Below are 13,542 nucleotides of genomic sequence, written 5' to 3' on the forward strand. Positions count from 1 at the left end.
AGGGCGCGTGCGCTCGCCAGACAGACAGAGAGACACATAGAGACAGAAAGCAAGAAATCACCCCCCAGGGGGGATGGTCACGCCGTAGTCCCTTCTCCATTCTCCTCTTGGGATCTTGGGCATGCACGCACACACGCCTGGTGTGAATTTTAAGCCACCAGGTCCGGGACGCAAACCGCGGTCGACTACGTGAGAGTCCAGCAGCATAGCCATTCTGCTAACTGTTGGTTCCCAGGTTTCTATTTTTGATAGCAAACTATACTTAGGAGATTGTTTTTCATATATCTCACATGTTAAGTCCATAGACAGCATTTTTTTTGTCAACCTTTTTAATGCATTGATCAATTTCTCTCACAATCCTTTTGTATCATTATTTGTATCTTAAAAACAACTTAAGACCAGGCGTAAAATAATCTCCAAGCCTCCTACCAATGGCCCTACTTCGGCCTTCCTCTGACCATGCTCCCTACCCTCATGAGGAGAAATGTAGATGGAGCCAAGGGACATGCCCAGTTAGAGCTTGTCTCTAGATCATGCTCCTGATACCTAGGATCCCAACTCTTCTGTCTAAACCTGCTGGAGCCTTTTCTCCAGGCTGGTCCTACTCACCCTGCCATGTTCTAGCACAGAACTTCAAGACATCCACATGTTCAACATTTGCTCCTGACTTTCCAGGTCACCATAATGCATATTATCAAAGTAGGAGAACAGGACTTAGGAGAACGTCTAAAAGTCCACGAAAAGAGGAATTAAAATATAAGTTTATTTTGGTGCAAAAAATTTTGAAATCCAGATCTTTATTTTTTTCAAAATACGTTTTTTCATAAACCTTTTGAATACCCCTGATATTTTATTTAACAGTGTAGAGCCAGATTCTTAGCTTTTAAATACTTAGACATCCTTTGTGTGCCTCCATTTATGCCCCTCCCCTGGGGACAGCTGCTGAGTCTTCACCTCCAGCCCTATCTCCCCTCCCGTGCACAGTTTCAGCACATCTGAAATGGAGCTTGTCTTCCCAGATAACCCCCTTCTGACTTCCTGATATTACATAAGAACAATTTTATCAGGAGTTTTTCTGTTTCTTTTAAAATAGAACATTTTCAGTTATGTTATAGGTTGTTTTGAACATAGTTCGCTGTTTTTTGTCAGCTAGCTTGGGTTAACCACCATTATCCTATGACTGCTGAGGAGGAAAAATGCATCTGAGCTTCTAAACAGATTATTTGAGGAAGAATGTAACCCACATGCAAAAGGAAGGCTTCTTATTGCCCCAACTTGATCATAAATACTCTTACAGCATTTGTGCAATAAACGTACTAAGCATCCTATCATAGATTCTTAAAAAATCAAAGATGAATAAAAATCCATGCCATCAAAGAATGCATCATTTGAAAAGGAACAAATATGAAAGGAAATAATTGCATTCCCATATAAAACCTAGAATACTGCTTTGCTCACAGCAGGTGTTCAAAAGCCAGCTATGGGTTGATGGTTGGTTGGTGGATACCAGTGATTTTTTTTAAATTGCCAGAGGGTATGTGCTCTCACCAAAGAGAGACAGAGAGGCACAGAGAGAGAGAAGAAGCACCCCCAGTGGGGCGTGGCTATATTGCAATCCTTTCTCCTCCCTTTCTCCATCCTTTTGGGATTTGGGGCATGCACATATAAGCTCCTGGTATATTTTTCCAGCTGCCAGGGTGGGGATTTGAACTGTATTCAGCAATGTGGGATCTGGCTTCCTTAACCATTAGGCTACAGGGCCAGCCTTGTTGGTGATTCTTAAGCATTTGTTCCCATGGTACTCTAAGTACTCTCTCAATTCTTTTGCCCCAGATCCACACTCAGGATTTTCTTTGCTGACACCCTAATTGTCCAGATGCCCTAAGGCCTATTCTGACCTTCATATCAGCATCACACAAATTTTTAGAGGGAGGTAAGAGAAAGGAGGGAGTTTGGGGGCAAACTCAACAATTGGTGGGAACTGCCTTGCCCTAATTATAGTTTACCTCAGTCCCCCAAATTTTTTCCAAATTCTCTAGCTTTTTCTCAGTAAACAGGACTTCTCATATATCTTGTGAGATAGAGAGATAAAAAGATACTTTCCTAACTGGAAAGTATATCATATACCATTAAGTAGAAAAGCACACTATAAAGTCACATGGTCAACAGTATCCATTTTTAGTTAAAAATTATATTAATGAATGGAATGTGTTTGTGACTGTACAACTTCTTACACATATATTGAAATTATTGAAAGGCCTAGGAGTTTACACAGCAAAACTTAACAGAGGTTACCTTTTATGGGATTATGGATAATTTTTACTTTTTCTCTTGTGCTTTTTTGTAACTTCTACAGTGAACATAGTTCACTGTTTTGAACAGAAAGAAACTACACCTATTAGGCTTCTATTGGCTGCATAACAACCACAAACATTATAGCTACAAACAATACCCATTTATTGACCCAGCCTCTATGGCACGGGTGGTAGCATACTGAGCTGCACCACTGGGAGCCACAGGTTCAGGTCCCAAGTGAACTTGAAGCACACCAGTCACGCATACACACAAGATCCTGACAGGGCGGGCCAGGTCAGAGACTGTGGCATGATCAGTCCTCTCGGGGGTGCCCTGACTCTCTCTCACTTTCGTGAGACAAATAAAATGAACAACAACAACTGTAGTTCATAAATCCAGGCAGGCTCAGCTGGGTTCTCTGCCTAGGGTCTTATAAGGCTGAAATCAGGATGTCAGCCATGCTGGATTACCTGTAAATTTTAACCTCATTCTGCCTATCACGGGACCAGCAGATGGCGTAATGGCTATGTCGCTGGACTCCCATGTAGTCAACTGTGGTTGGAGTCCCGGACCCAGTGGCTTAAACTCACGCCAGGTCTGTGTGCGTGCGTGCCCAAGATCCCGAGAGGAGAATGGAGGAGAAGGGATTGTGACATGGCCATCCCCTGCGGGGGGGTGGGGGGGGTGGTAATTTCTCACTTTCTGTCTCTCTATCTCTCTATGTCTTTCTGACAAGCGCACGCACCCTATAGCAAAAACCTCTCCAAAAAAAAAAAAGAATTCAGCCTATTACAGGGTGTATGTAAAACTTTCAAGTCTCTCCTGAAAGATAAGAATGGAATTTGTGGTAGCCCCTGAAGCTGACATCATACTTTTTTGCTAGAGTGTAGAGGTCACAGAAGATGGGTGAGGAGTGAACAGGTTTGGACTTCATTTGCCTTCGCTGATAAACACACATCTGTCTCTTTACACTACTGTATGGCCGAATGTTGAACAACTTTGGAATGTAACAGTCCAAACAGTTGGAAAGTTATAAATGCAGTGACAGTTCTTTAATGGATAGAGGTTTCTAACCCTGATTCTCTTGTATATAGTATGACATCGCTGGACACTCTGGAGATGGCTACAACATAAGCCTGGTTCCAATGAACAAAATCCCCAAGGACAATAAGCAAAGACTAGAAATTCTAAAGGTATATACATTCAATTACCTCTATACTGTGAAAACGTCTCTCAGATTTCATAAAGTATCTTATGCCACTAATAAGATTCACTGAAGCAGCAGCAGATAAGGAGGGTGAAGGGGAGATTTTCTATCTCACAAATGTTCAAGCATTAAATTGAGAAGATACCTATCATGCCTAAAATCCTTCTCTCTAACATAATGAAATTTCAATTTTGTTCCCTAAATATTTTTAAAGTACTCAGTATTGTATTGAGATTCTTCAACCTGACTCCTATACAGTTCTTTCTAACCCTGCATACCCAGTAGAAAGGGAAAAAAATGACCCCATTTAGAGGATTTTCTAACTTTAATTTTATGTATTTTTTAGTATTTTCTAATGGTAAATTAAATTTCACACGGTTAGATCTACAATAGACGTGTGTACACACTATGATTTTAAAGTAAATGTCTTCTACTGCTATTGTTATGAATATGGTGTTTAGTATTACAACTTTGTTAAGGTTAACTTAAGCCATTCCTTATTTTTTTCTTCTGTGTTATATCAATACAGATTGAATTTTCTCTTTTCTCACATTTTATTCACTTTAAATGGAAGCTTGAATTTTAAAATCCCAGTCATGATCACTTTAACATGTTTTCTGTTTCTAATTAAGGTCTGTGCCAAATACATATGTATCACTGTGTACTGTTGTCACTCCCTTGTGCAAATTAAATAGAACTTATCCAGAGACTTGTCACTCATGTCTGATCATTGATATTTATTTATGCATTCTCATGGTCAAGAGAAAAAATTATGTTTGTTAAAAAAAGAAGTTTCTCATTTATGGTTTTTGTGCATTTTCTTTTACCTGCAGACAATGCATGCCCACGCTCAGTTCTGCATGAGTGGGGACCACACATTAGAGGGGACAGAACATGCCATCAAGGAAATTGTCAAAGAAGAAGCCGATGAGTACTTTGTCATAGTCTTGAGTGATGCGAATCTGTCACGATATGGAATACATCCTGCCAAATTTGCCCAAATCCTAACAAGTGACCCTCAAGTAAATGCCTTTGCCATTTTTATTGGATCTTTAGGGGATCAAGCAAGCAGGTAAGTGTCATCTCAGGGTACAGCAAAGGGCAGTATACAAATATTGAGGGCCAGAGCAACAGGTGGCAAGGTGGCTAAGGTGCTGGACTCCCACATGCCAGAATGTGGTTTGAGTCCTGGACCTGAAGCCTTGAAAATCATGCTGGGCACGTGTGTATGCATGCCCAAAATCCCAGGGAGAAAATGGAGCAGAAGGGATCACAGAGTGGCCATGCCCCTGTGGGGGATGATTTCTCACTTACCCTCTCTCTGTCTCTGGTGATCACACGAACCCTATGACAAAAACATGAATACAAGAAATACTGAGTGCCTGCCTCATTTCATGGGCTTAGCATGAGGGCAATAGAGGGGATGAAGGGAAAACAGAAACGAGAATCACGATATTCAAAGAATTTATAATCTAGTTGATATAACCTATCTTATGTTTGGATAAGCCATAATAAGTTTAAGTTAATTATTTTTCAGTTTATAAATAAACCAACAGTAAGATAATCAATTACCAGATTGATTTGTCCACAGATAAATTGGAGTATTTTATACATTTGGCACTTCACAACAAGGTCCTGCCTGAGTTCATTCTAAACAATTTGTGTTCAAATTATATTCAAGATAGTTAACATCAACATTTTTTTTAGCAAAAGAGATAATGTGTATGTGTGTATGCATGTCTATATACATGATATGCAGATATACATATAAGCAGACATATAGGTATATAATGCATATGTACCTATACATGTATATAGTCATTCATCTCTTAACGACAGAGATACATTCTGAGACATTTCCTTATACAGTTTTGCCATTGTACAAACGTCATAGAGTGCACTTACACAACTCTAGATGGTATAGCCTACCGCACACCTGAACTATATGATATAACCAATTATAATTTTAGGGGACCTTAGTCGTATACATGGTTGTCATTGACCAAAACATAGTTATATGGTACGTGACTCTCTATGTGTAAATGTGTATATGTATTATGTATAGATAAGGGGGCTTAAGAAAGCTCATTGAAAATGGAACTAAAGTACAAAGCTATTTTAGTGAAAATGTTTTTAAATCTATGCATATTTTATCCATAATATGCATTTTCTTTTTTAAAACCTCTCATATGTATATATACATTCCCAAAGATAAGTTCCCGATAGAAAAGATACACACACCATATATAAGTCTACATTGTGCATGCCTGTATACACACACACACACACACACACACACACACACACACTACACATCTCTTCTTACTAGGAGCAGATGAAACAGTTGGCAATTTGTATAACTGCTACATTGACTCTACTGGATATTCAGTAGAGATAGTTACTGTCAGACAATAAATAACATCAGGAATGATCAGAAAGGAGAGATTTTTATAACTTGAATACACTAACATTTAGCTTTTTGAGTTACAAACAGAGTTCATGGTTTTGGTGCCTATAAAGTGAAATTATGAGTCAGCCATGCTTTCTGTGGTGGTTAAGACAGCTGGCTCACACATCGGCCGAACTGTAAGGTTTGAGTCCCAGGCCCAGCCTTGAGAAACATGCTGGGTACATGGATGTACATTCCAAAGAGCCCAAAAGGAGGGAGAAATGGAGGAGAAGGGATTGTGGTGTGACCATCCCATATGGGGGAGGTGTGGTCTCACTTTCCATCTCTCTTCACTCTGTTTCTCTCCAGCAAGCATACATGCCTGCTAGGAAACTCAAAAAAGAAAAGAAATGAAAGTATATCTCAAAAAAAAATTTTTTAATCCCTCCCTAAAGCACAATGGGCCTACTTTTTGTTATTTCACCTCTTCTTCCTATCATTCTCTGTGGTATAGGGTCCTATTCAGACTAGGAAATGTTTCAGCATCCAAAAATGCTAGCATCTTTTTCTCTTTCTATTCCTTTCACCTTGCTACAGGTTTGCAGAGTAAGGTTGGGAACAGACTTTTATAATTATAGTTACACTGACTGTATTTTTCTTAGTTTCATGTGTTAGCCTTCTACATCTAACTTTATGTCCTTGAATGCAAACCATTCCTTTTCTGCCCAGATTTTCCTCAGCATCAGCCCAGACTTAGGCAGACAGTAAGCCCAACAAACACTGGTTGAGCTGAAATGGCTGTTTTGTCTTTCTAGTGAACAGATCCTGTTTGAATACTTGAGAAAGCACAATAATACCCTTGTGGTTTCCTAGGGAAATGGTCCAACATCTACTGGCAAAAGATACGTTGCAGAATTAGCTGGTCTACCAGGCATGCCAAATGCATGATACCATGCACAGGATGGTCGACTTTTATTAAATGTCATTCCAAAACCAAATTTTGTTGGCACAGGGAAAGGAGGCATTCTATTGAATAGAATTGCATCTAGCAGTTTTTATTCCTTCAAAAGTAATCTTTTGTTCCAAATGATAAACTGGTAGTTTTTAAAAATGGTCATAAACCTGTGTAAGCTCAGTGTCATGGAAGCAGCAATTCAAGAATCTAGGTTGCATTTCATGTTGCATGATGTGGAGCAAAAGAGAGAGAATCACCCAGGGCTGGCTGGGCAGTATTTTTAGAGGCCTAAAAAATAGGAAGGAAAAGCACTTAGAAGTAACAGTGTGAGACCAGCATACTGGACCCATACTGGACCATGCTGGTCCCAGGTGAGCTCATCCCTATGTTCCCTTCTACCAAGGGAACATAGAATAACCAGGAAACGACAGTAATGAAAAGAAATTTTTTTTTCTTTTCAAATTTGCTGATTTTCTCACTGAAAAGGCCTTCGTTGCAGTCCACTGCTTTCACTGTGTCTCCCCATTGCTCTTCCAAGCCTTTCATTGCTTAGTAACAGCCAAGTCAACTGCAGGCAGCCAGCGAGGTAATAGAAAGTAGAAGCTTCCTTTCCTAAGAAGCCACTGGGATATGGTGGTTCGCCAGGGTAGGAGGTAGAAGGGGAGCTCCAGTTTGCAATGGTAATTTTCTTTCCTTTTTCCTTCCTGGCAGGCTTCAGAGAACTTTACCAGCTGGCCGGTCTTTCATTGCCATGAATACCAAGGACATCCCTCAGATTTTACAGCAGATCTTCACCTCCACCATGCTGTCAACGGTTTAAGAAGTGCCTTCATCATCCTAATGACACCAAGATTCAGATAAGAGAGGGATAAAGGATATTCTGAAGAAGATACCTACAGAGTGAACGTGTGCAATGGCTGGGTAGTCCTGGCATTCCTGAATCTTTTCACACTTGCTCAGTAATCAGAATTCAGAAGCAGCCAGAGACTTGTACATGGAAATCAACAACCATTGATGGGTTTTAAAGTCTTAGAGGAAGTAAGTTGACCTCGCTTTTATAAAAAATCGAGGTTAAAGGAAGGTGGCTTGAGAACTACAGTACTTGATTGGTTCCCAAAACTCCAGGGAAAAAGAATACCTTGCTTTTGCCTTAACACATCATCTGGTCGCCTAAGATAAGAATAGCCACCCAGCAAACGGACCCTTTGATGCCACGTTCTGATACTGAAATGCAAGTCTGTGCAAACCCCACCCAACGTGCTGCTGTCCAATAATTATTTGTATTTTCTCCCCACTCTGTGTTGCCCAGCAAACAATGATTTTAAAGTATTTAACCCACTGAAAAGTCCTTTTGGCAGCAGTATTTTTTTAAAGGCTGGATTTTCTCAATAACTCCGTTTTCTTGGCCAAAGCCAAAAGGAATCAAAAGATCTTTGGCATGCTTGCTTCCCATGTGACTCTTATTTAAAGGCTCTTTAAATAATAAAGAGTAAATGTCCTGTTCTTCCTGCTGCCCAGAATGGAAGCGTAAGGATGTCTTGTTTCAAGTTTCCTGTTTCTTATTCATCTAGCTCTTCTCAGAAGTTTCACGGTACTCCATTCTGATCTTCAAAATGTAATGCTCAAAATATCAAATACTTATAAAAAATTATTTATTGAAAATAGTCCTGTAAAATTACTTAAAGCAAAAAGCAATATGTTTAAACTGAATGGTGATTGGAGATTTCTTTAGCTGTAATAAAAAAAAAATAAAGACAAACTTTCCTTTCAAGCCTCATTATTTAGTCTTTCAACGTGTACCTTGTTCCCTGTCACTCTTGGGCTGATCTTTATCAATAGGCTCAATGTCGCTTTGTTAAAATCAAATGCTACAGCAGAAATCAGTCCCCAATCATATAATAAAAGTCTCCTCTTCACCAGAATATACTGGGTGCACCAATGTGTATGTACATTTTTAATATGAGCTGGAAAACTTGATGTATTATGTTACCTTAGTATCCATATATACTGAAATTATACAGGTCCATAATTGTATTTAATTCATTATAGGCCAGAGGAAAAGATAACATCCATATTATTCTACCACCCCATCTCTCTACTATTAACTATCAAAGAAGTAAACCCAAGCATATTTCCAGTGAGATATTACCCAATGAGTTTGCATGGCTTTCTTGTTTTTCTAGCCAAATGGTTTCTCTGTGTATTGAATCATCCAATGATACGAACAGTTTTAATCCAATCAGTTCCTTTTAAAATGTAATTCTGGGGCCAGCAAGTAACATGGTGGTTAAGGCACTGAACTCCCACATGGCTAACCATGGTTCAAGTCCCAAACCTGGTAGCTTGCTTTCCCTCTCTCTCTCTCTCTCTGTCTCTGTCGAGCACATGTGCCTATAGCAAATTAAATATAATAATAAATAAAATTAAATAATTATTTTTAAAAATATAATTCTGTTAATTGTAATAATAACAGCTGATAGTGTTTATTGATTATTTACTGCCCATCGGGTATATGCTAAGTGATGTCAAACATTATTTCATTTAGTCCTCAAAGTAATGCAGGTAAGCCAGGTATTTTTTAACCTTATTTTACAGGTAAAGACTGTGAGACTCAATGTGAATAACTTTCCCACGATCCCTGATTCTAGACTTTTGACTGACTACTCATTGAACTATGAACATCCCCATTTTACAAATAAAGAAACTGGGGTGGCCCACCGGGGATGGTGCACTGCAAAGATCCTGGGCTCCGCCGGTTGGAGCCACAGCGGAAGCCTAGACTCAATTCTCAGTCCAAAATGAAGTCCGAGTGCGGCGTCTTCACCTGTAGTCCCAGCGACGTGGGGAGGCCATGGGAGGAGAATCCCAAGCTCCAGGCTGGCCTGAACAACATGAGACCCCCACCTGAAAAAGAGCCAGGTGCCTGGGTTCCCTCCTGGGAGGCTGAAGCTGAGGAAGTTTAAGAAAATCCATCACAGGGACCAGCAGTTAGTGTAATGGCTATGTCGTTGGACTCCCATGTAGTCGAACGCGGTTCAAGTCCTGGACTCGTTGGCTTTAAACTCACGCCGGGCGCATATGCGTGCGTGCCCAAGATCCCGAGAGGAGAATGGAGGAGAAGGGATTGGGGTGTGACCATCCCCCTGGGGGGTGATTTCTCGCTTTCTGTCTCTCTGTCGCTCTCTGTCTGGCGAGCACACATGTCCTGTAGCAAAAAACCTCTCAAAAGAAGAAGAAAGAAAGAAAGAGAAAGAAAGAAGAAAGAAAAAGGAAAGAAAAAAGGAAGGAAGAAGAAAGAAGAAAGAAAGAAAGAAAGAAGAAAGAAAGAAAGAAAGAAAGAAAGAAAGAAAGAAAGAAAGAAAGAAAGAAGAAAGAAAGAAAGAAAGAAGAAAGAAAAAAAGAAAAAGAAAGAAAGAAAGAAAGAAAGAAAGAAAGAAAGAAAGAAAGAAAGAAAGAAAGAAAGAAAGAAAGAAAGAAAAAGAAAAAAGAAAGAAAGAAAATCCGCCACGCTTGGAACCAGCAGATGGCGTAGCGGTTACCTCGCTAGATCCCCACATTGCAACCGTCGTTCCATTCCCAGATCATGTCTTGAGCCTTAGGCGAGGAGCTTGTGCGTGCCCAAGATCCCGGGAGGAGAATGGAGGAGAAGGGATTGCGGAATGGCCACACCCCCTGGAAGCCTCGCTAGACTCCCACATTGCGGACTGTAGTTCCATTCCCAGGCCATGGCTTGAAACTCATGCCAGTCATGTGTGCGTGCATACCCAAAATCCCAACAGAGAACGAATTGCAGTATGGCCATCCCCCCAAAGGGGGAGGGGGTGATTTCTCACGTCTGTCTCTGTCTCTCCAGCACACACACACACCCTATAGCAAAAATCTCTACTTAAAAATAAAAAAGCCTATGTGTGCACATTCAGACACCCAGAGGTATGGGCACCAGGGACACAGGACACTGCTGGGAGGACATGTCTAACTACTACTTCCTGGACACAGCAGCAATCGGAGGGCTTGCCCATCCAAGAGGGAGCATAACTAAGGGGTTCCCCAGGGGTGCCTCTCTGCTAGCAGACCACTGCTCTAGAAAGCTTTGGAAGTCAAACCGAGAGCGATTAAAGGAACAGCCTTTCAACACATCCTTCCCAACCCCAACTACCTGAGTAAGCAGAAGCCTCTTTTTTTTTTTTTTTTTTTTTAGTTTTTTGACATGGAAAGAATGTTCTCAGGTAATTTAATTTCCCTTTTCCAACTAGTCAGACATCCTTTGCAATTGTTTTTTTAGAAAAACAGAACTCCTGGTTTTTGTTATTTGTTAAAGGGAAGGATGAAGGGGAGGAGGGCAGAGAGTGAGAAGAAGGGTTTCTTTTCACTTATTTTTAATACCTAGGAGGTATGTGTATTTGTTATTAAAGTTATTTAATTAGAGGCCACTCAGTTCTGTTCCCAGGCCCTTCTTTAGGGCCAGGACATTATAATAAATGTATTGTGTGCCTCAGGGGGTCCACTGAAAGGCATTTAGCCCCTGTCTGCAGTGAGCACATGTAATGCTGAGAAGGGTCATTGTTTCCGTGAGCAGCCAGGAGGAATGAATGCTGTGAATAGCCACAGTATATGATGCGCATTCCCCCTGGAATCCTCCGTGTGCCCCAACAAAATGACCTCATCACAGATGGGGCGGTTGGAGTACAGCCCCAGAAGTGGATCAGAGCTGGAGACTCGGGGGGAACCCACGGGAGGCTTGGAATGAATCACTGAATTCTTTATACTACTCCCGTTGCCGTGAACTGTCAGAGGAGGGGAAATCTATCAAGGCCAGTGAGATTCTAAACAAACTCCCGGGCTTCAGAGCTGTTTCGAGGTGGATTTCCATAGACAGCATCATCGGTGTTCCTGAAAGGCCACTCTGGAGATGTCAGCCTTCCCTGCACCTGGCTCCTTCCGGTGCCTGCCAGATCAGACAGAATTAAATTCCTGGGTGAACTGAGCAGAGGGACCAGGGGAACAGTCACTTATTTGTTCTATTTTCCTGTTTGTTTCCAGTCATCACAATTATAAGAGAAATTCTGCAAATTCTAAGCCAGCTTCTCCTACCAGACAACTTCTTTCTGGAACTGCATCTCAAGACTAGTCAAATGTCCACTTGTATTTAGCAAATTGTACAGTCTTGTCTTCTTATTAAGAAATAAAATATCAATGTCTACTTTTTCAAAATTCTTCCAACCAGTTAACACATATGACTTTTCAAAGTATTTGAATGGGGTCACTGGTGGCATGTTGATTGAGGCAGCTGGATTCCACATGGCTGACTATATGGTTCAAGTCCTGGACCCAGCAGCTTGAAAAACATGCCAGCACATGTGTGTGCATGCCCAAAATACCAAGAGGAGAATGAGGGAGAAGAGATTGCATGGCTATTCTCCCAGGGGATGCTTTCTCACTTTGTCTCTCTCCAGCAAGCACGCAGACCCTATAGCAAATTAAAATGTAAAAATGTTAAAAAGTCAATAAATTCAATCTCTAGTCAGGGAGTATTGGGTTATCAAGTTCCTATCTATCGCCATACTTTCCCTTTTTTCTAAGACTTGCTCTGGCAAAAGCACTGTAGGGAATGGAAAGGAATTCCAGTTTTCTACCTGGTAGTAGACAAAATTTACCAAAGTAGAATCCGTCTGTAGAAAAGTAGTTCTGGAGCATGCTTAGCTGTTAACCCCCTGTATAAACTTGGGCTAGGCACTTCTAGGTCTCAACTTAATTAAACTTATGAATTAAAGGAGTTGAGCAAAATGACCCCAACGCTACAGTTCGGTGTCCCGTTATGTCACAGGGGGAATTGATTTGGTGTCTCCATTCTCTTACAAGAAACATCACTCCAGTGTGACTTTAGTTGTCAGAACCCACACTTGTATTAGCGAAGGACAACCTGTCTCCCAGCGTACAGAGATTTGGGCACTGAGATCCCTGCCTGACAAAGCAGTGGTACTCACTGAATAGGTGCTAAAAGTTACAGAAACATCGTTAGAATTGGACAAAAGGGACTTCTCACCGGCTGGACAGCCGTTTGTTTAATAGGAATTCACAAGATTTTTGCCTACCGTCTCCTACGTTGCCCTTTGCCGCCTTCAAACGAAATCCCTATCTGCTGATCTGCACAGTGGGAATTGAAAAGGATGAGGAATTGGAAAACTGTGAGTGCTGAGAGCTGACCTTTGTGCCACTGCTGAACAATGTGCAAGTGTGTGTGTGTATGTCTGTGAGAGAGAGAGAGAGATTGTTAAGTCCCGTAAACAAAAATTTCCTTCAGAGCGGCAGAAATGCTTGCCAAGCAATCGTCTCAAGTTGAGAATGATCTGGCACTCTTTTTTTGACACTAAGAGTTGTCTGGGCTTTCACCTTCAAACAGACCGCGTCTGTTCGTGCATGGCCACGCAGGTTGGCTTTGGAATGCCAGGGTTACATAATTTGCAAATCGAGTGGTGCTTGTGGTATTTGGCCACTCAGTGCAAAGTGTAACGCTCTTTTGAAGTGGTTTGGATCTCTAGGGTGGCAAGAACGTCATGTTCTGCTATAAGAAATGTCATCAAGGAGACACGTAAACACTAAGGAATATCAGCCGCCGCCTCCTCCGCCCCGGCTGGCACCCCAGACACCTCGAGCCTTCCCTCTCCTCACAGCCTCCAGTGAAAGTACTCAGGGGCT

At 41.2% G+C, this 13,542-nt stretch overlaps 1 protein-coding gene across 1 annotated transcript in view; it reads left to right on the forward strand.

Annotated features, from left to right (window-relative positions):
* Window positions 1-8,064, forward strand: part of VWA8 (von Willebrand factor A domain containing 8) — a gene marked incomplete at its 5' end in the record, with an annotated part of 402,506 nt that extends 394,442 nt beyond the window's left edge. The window contains 3 exon segments of the mRNA XM_006155509.3: window positions 3,390-3,488; window positions 4,336-4,574; window positions 7,558-8,064. Coding sequence (XP_006155571.2) covers window positions 3,390-3,488; window positions 4,336-4,574; window positions 7,558-7,666 — 447 coding nt within the window.
* Between the last annotated feature and the right edge of the window lie 5,478 nt (window positions 8,065-13,542).

Source organism: Tupaia chinensis, unplaced genomic scaffold, assembly GCF_000334495.1.
Source record: "Tupaia chinensis unplaced genomic scaffold, TupChi_1.0 Scaffold000458_2, whole genome shotgun sequence".
Taxonomy (NCBI): domain Eukaryota; kingdom Metazoa; phylum Chordata; class Mammalia; order Scandentia; family Tupaiidae; genus Tupaia; species Tupaia belangeri.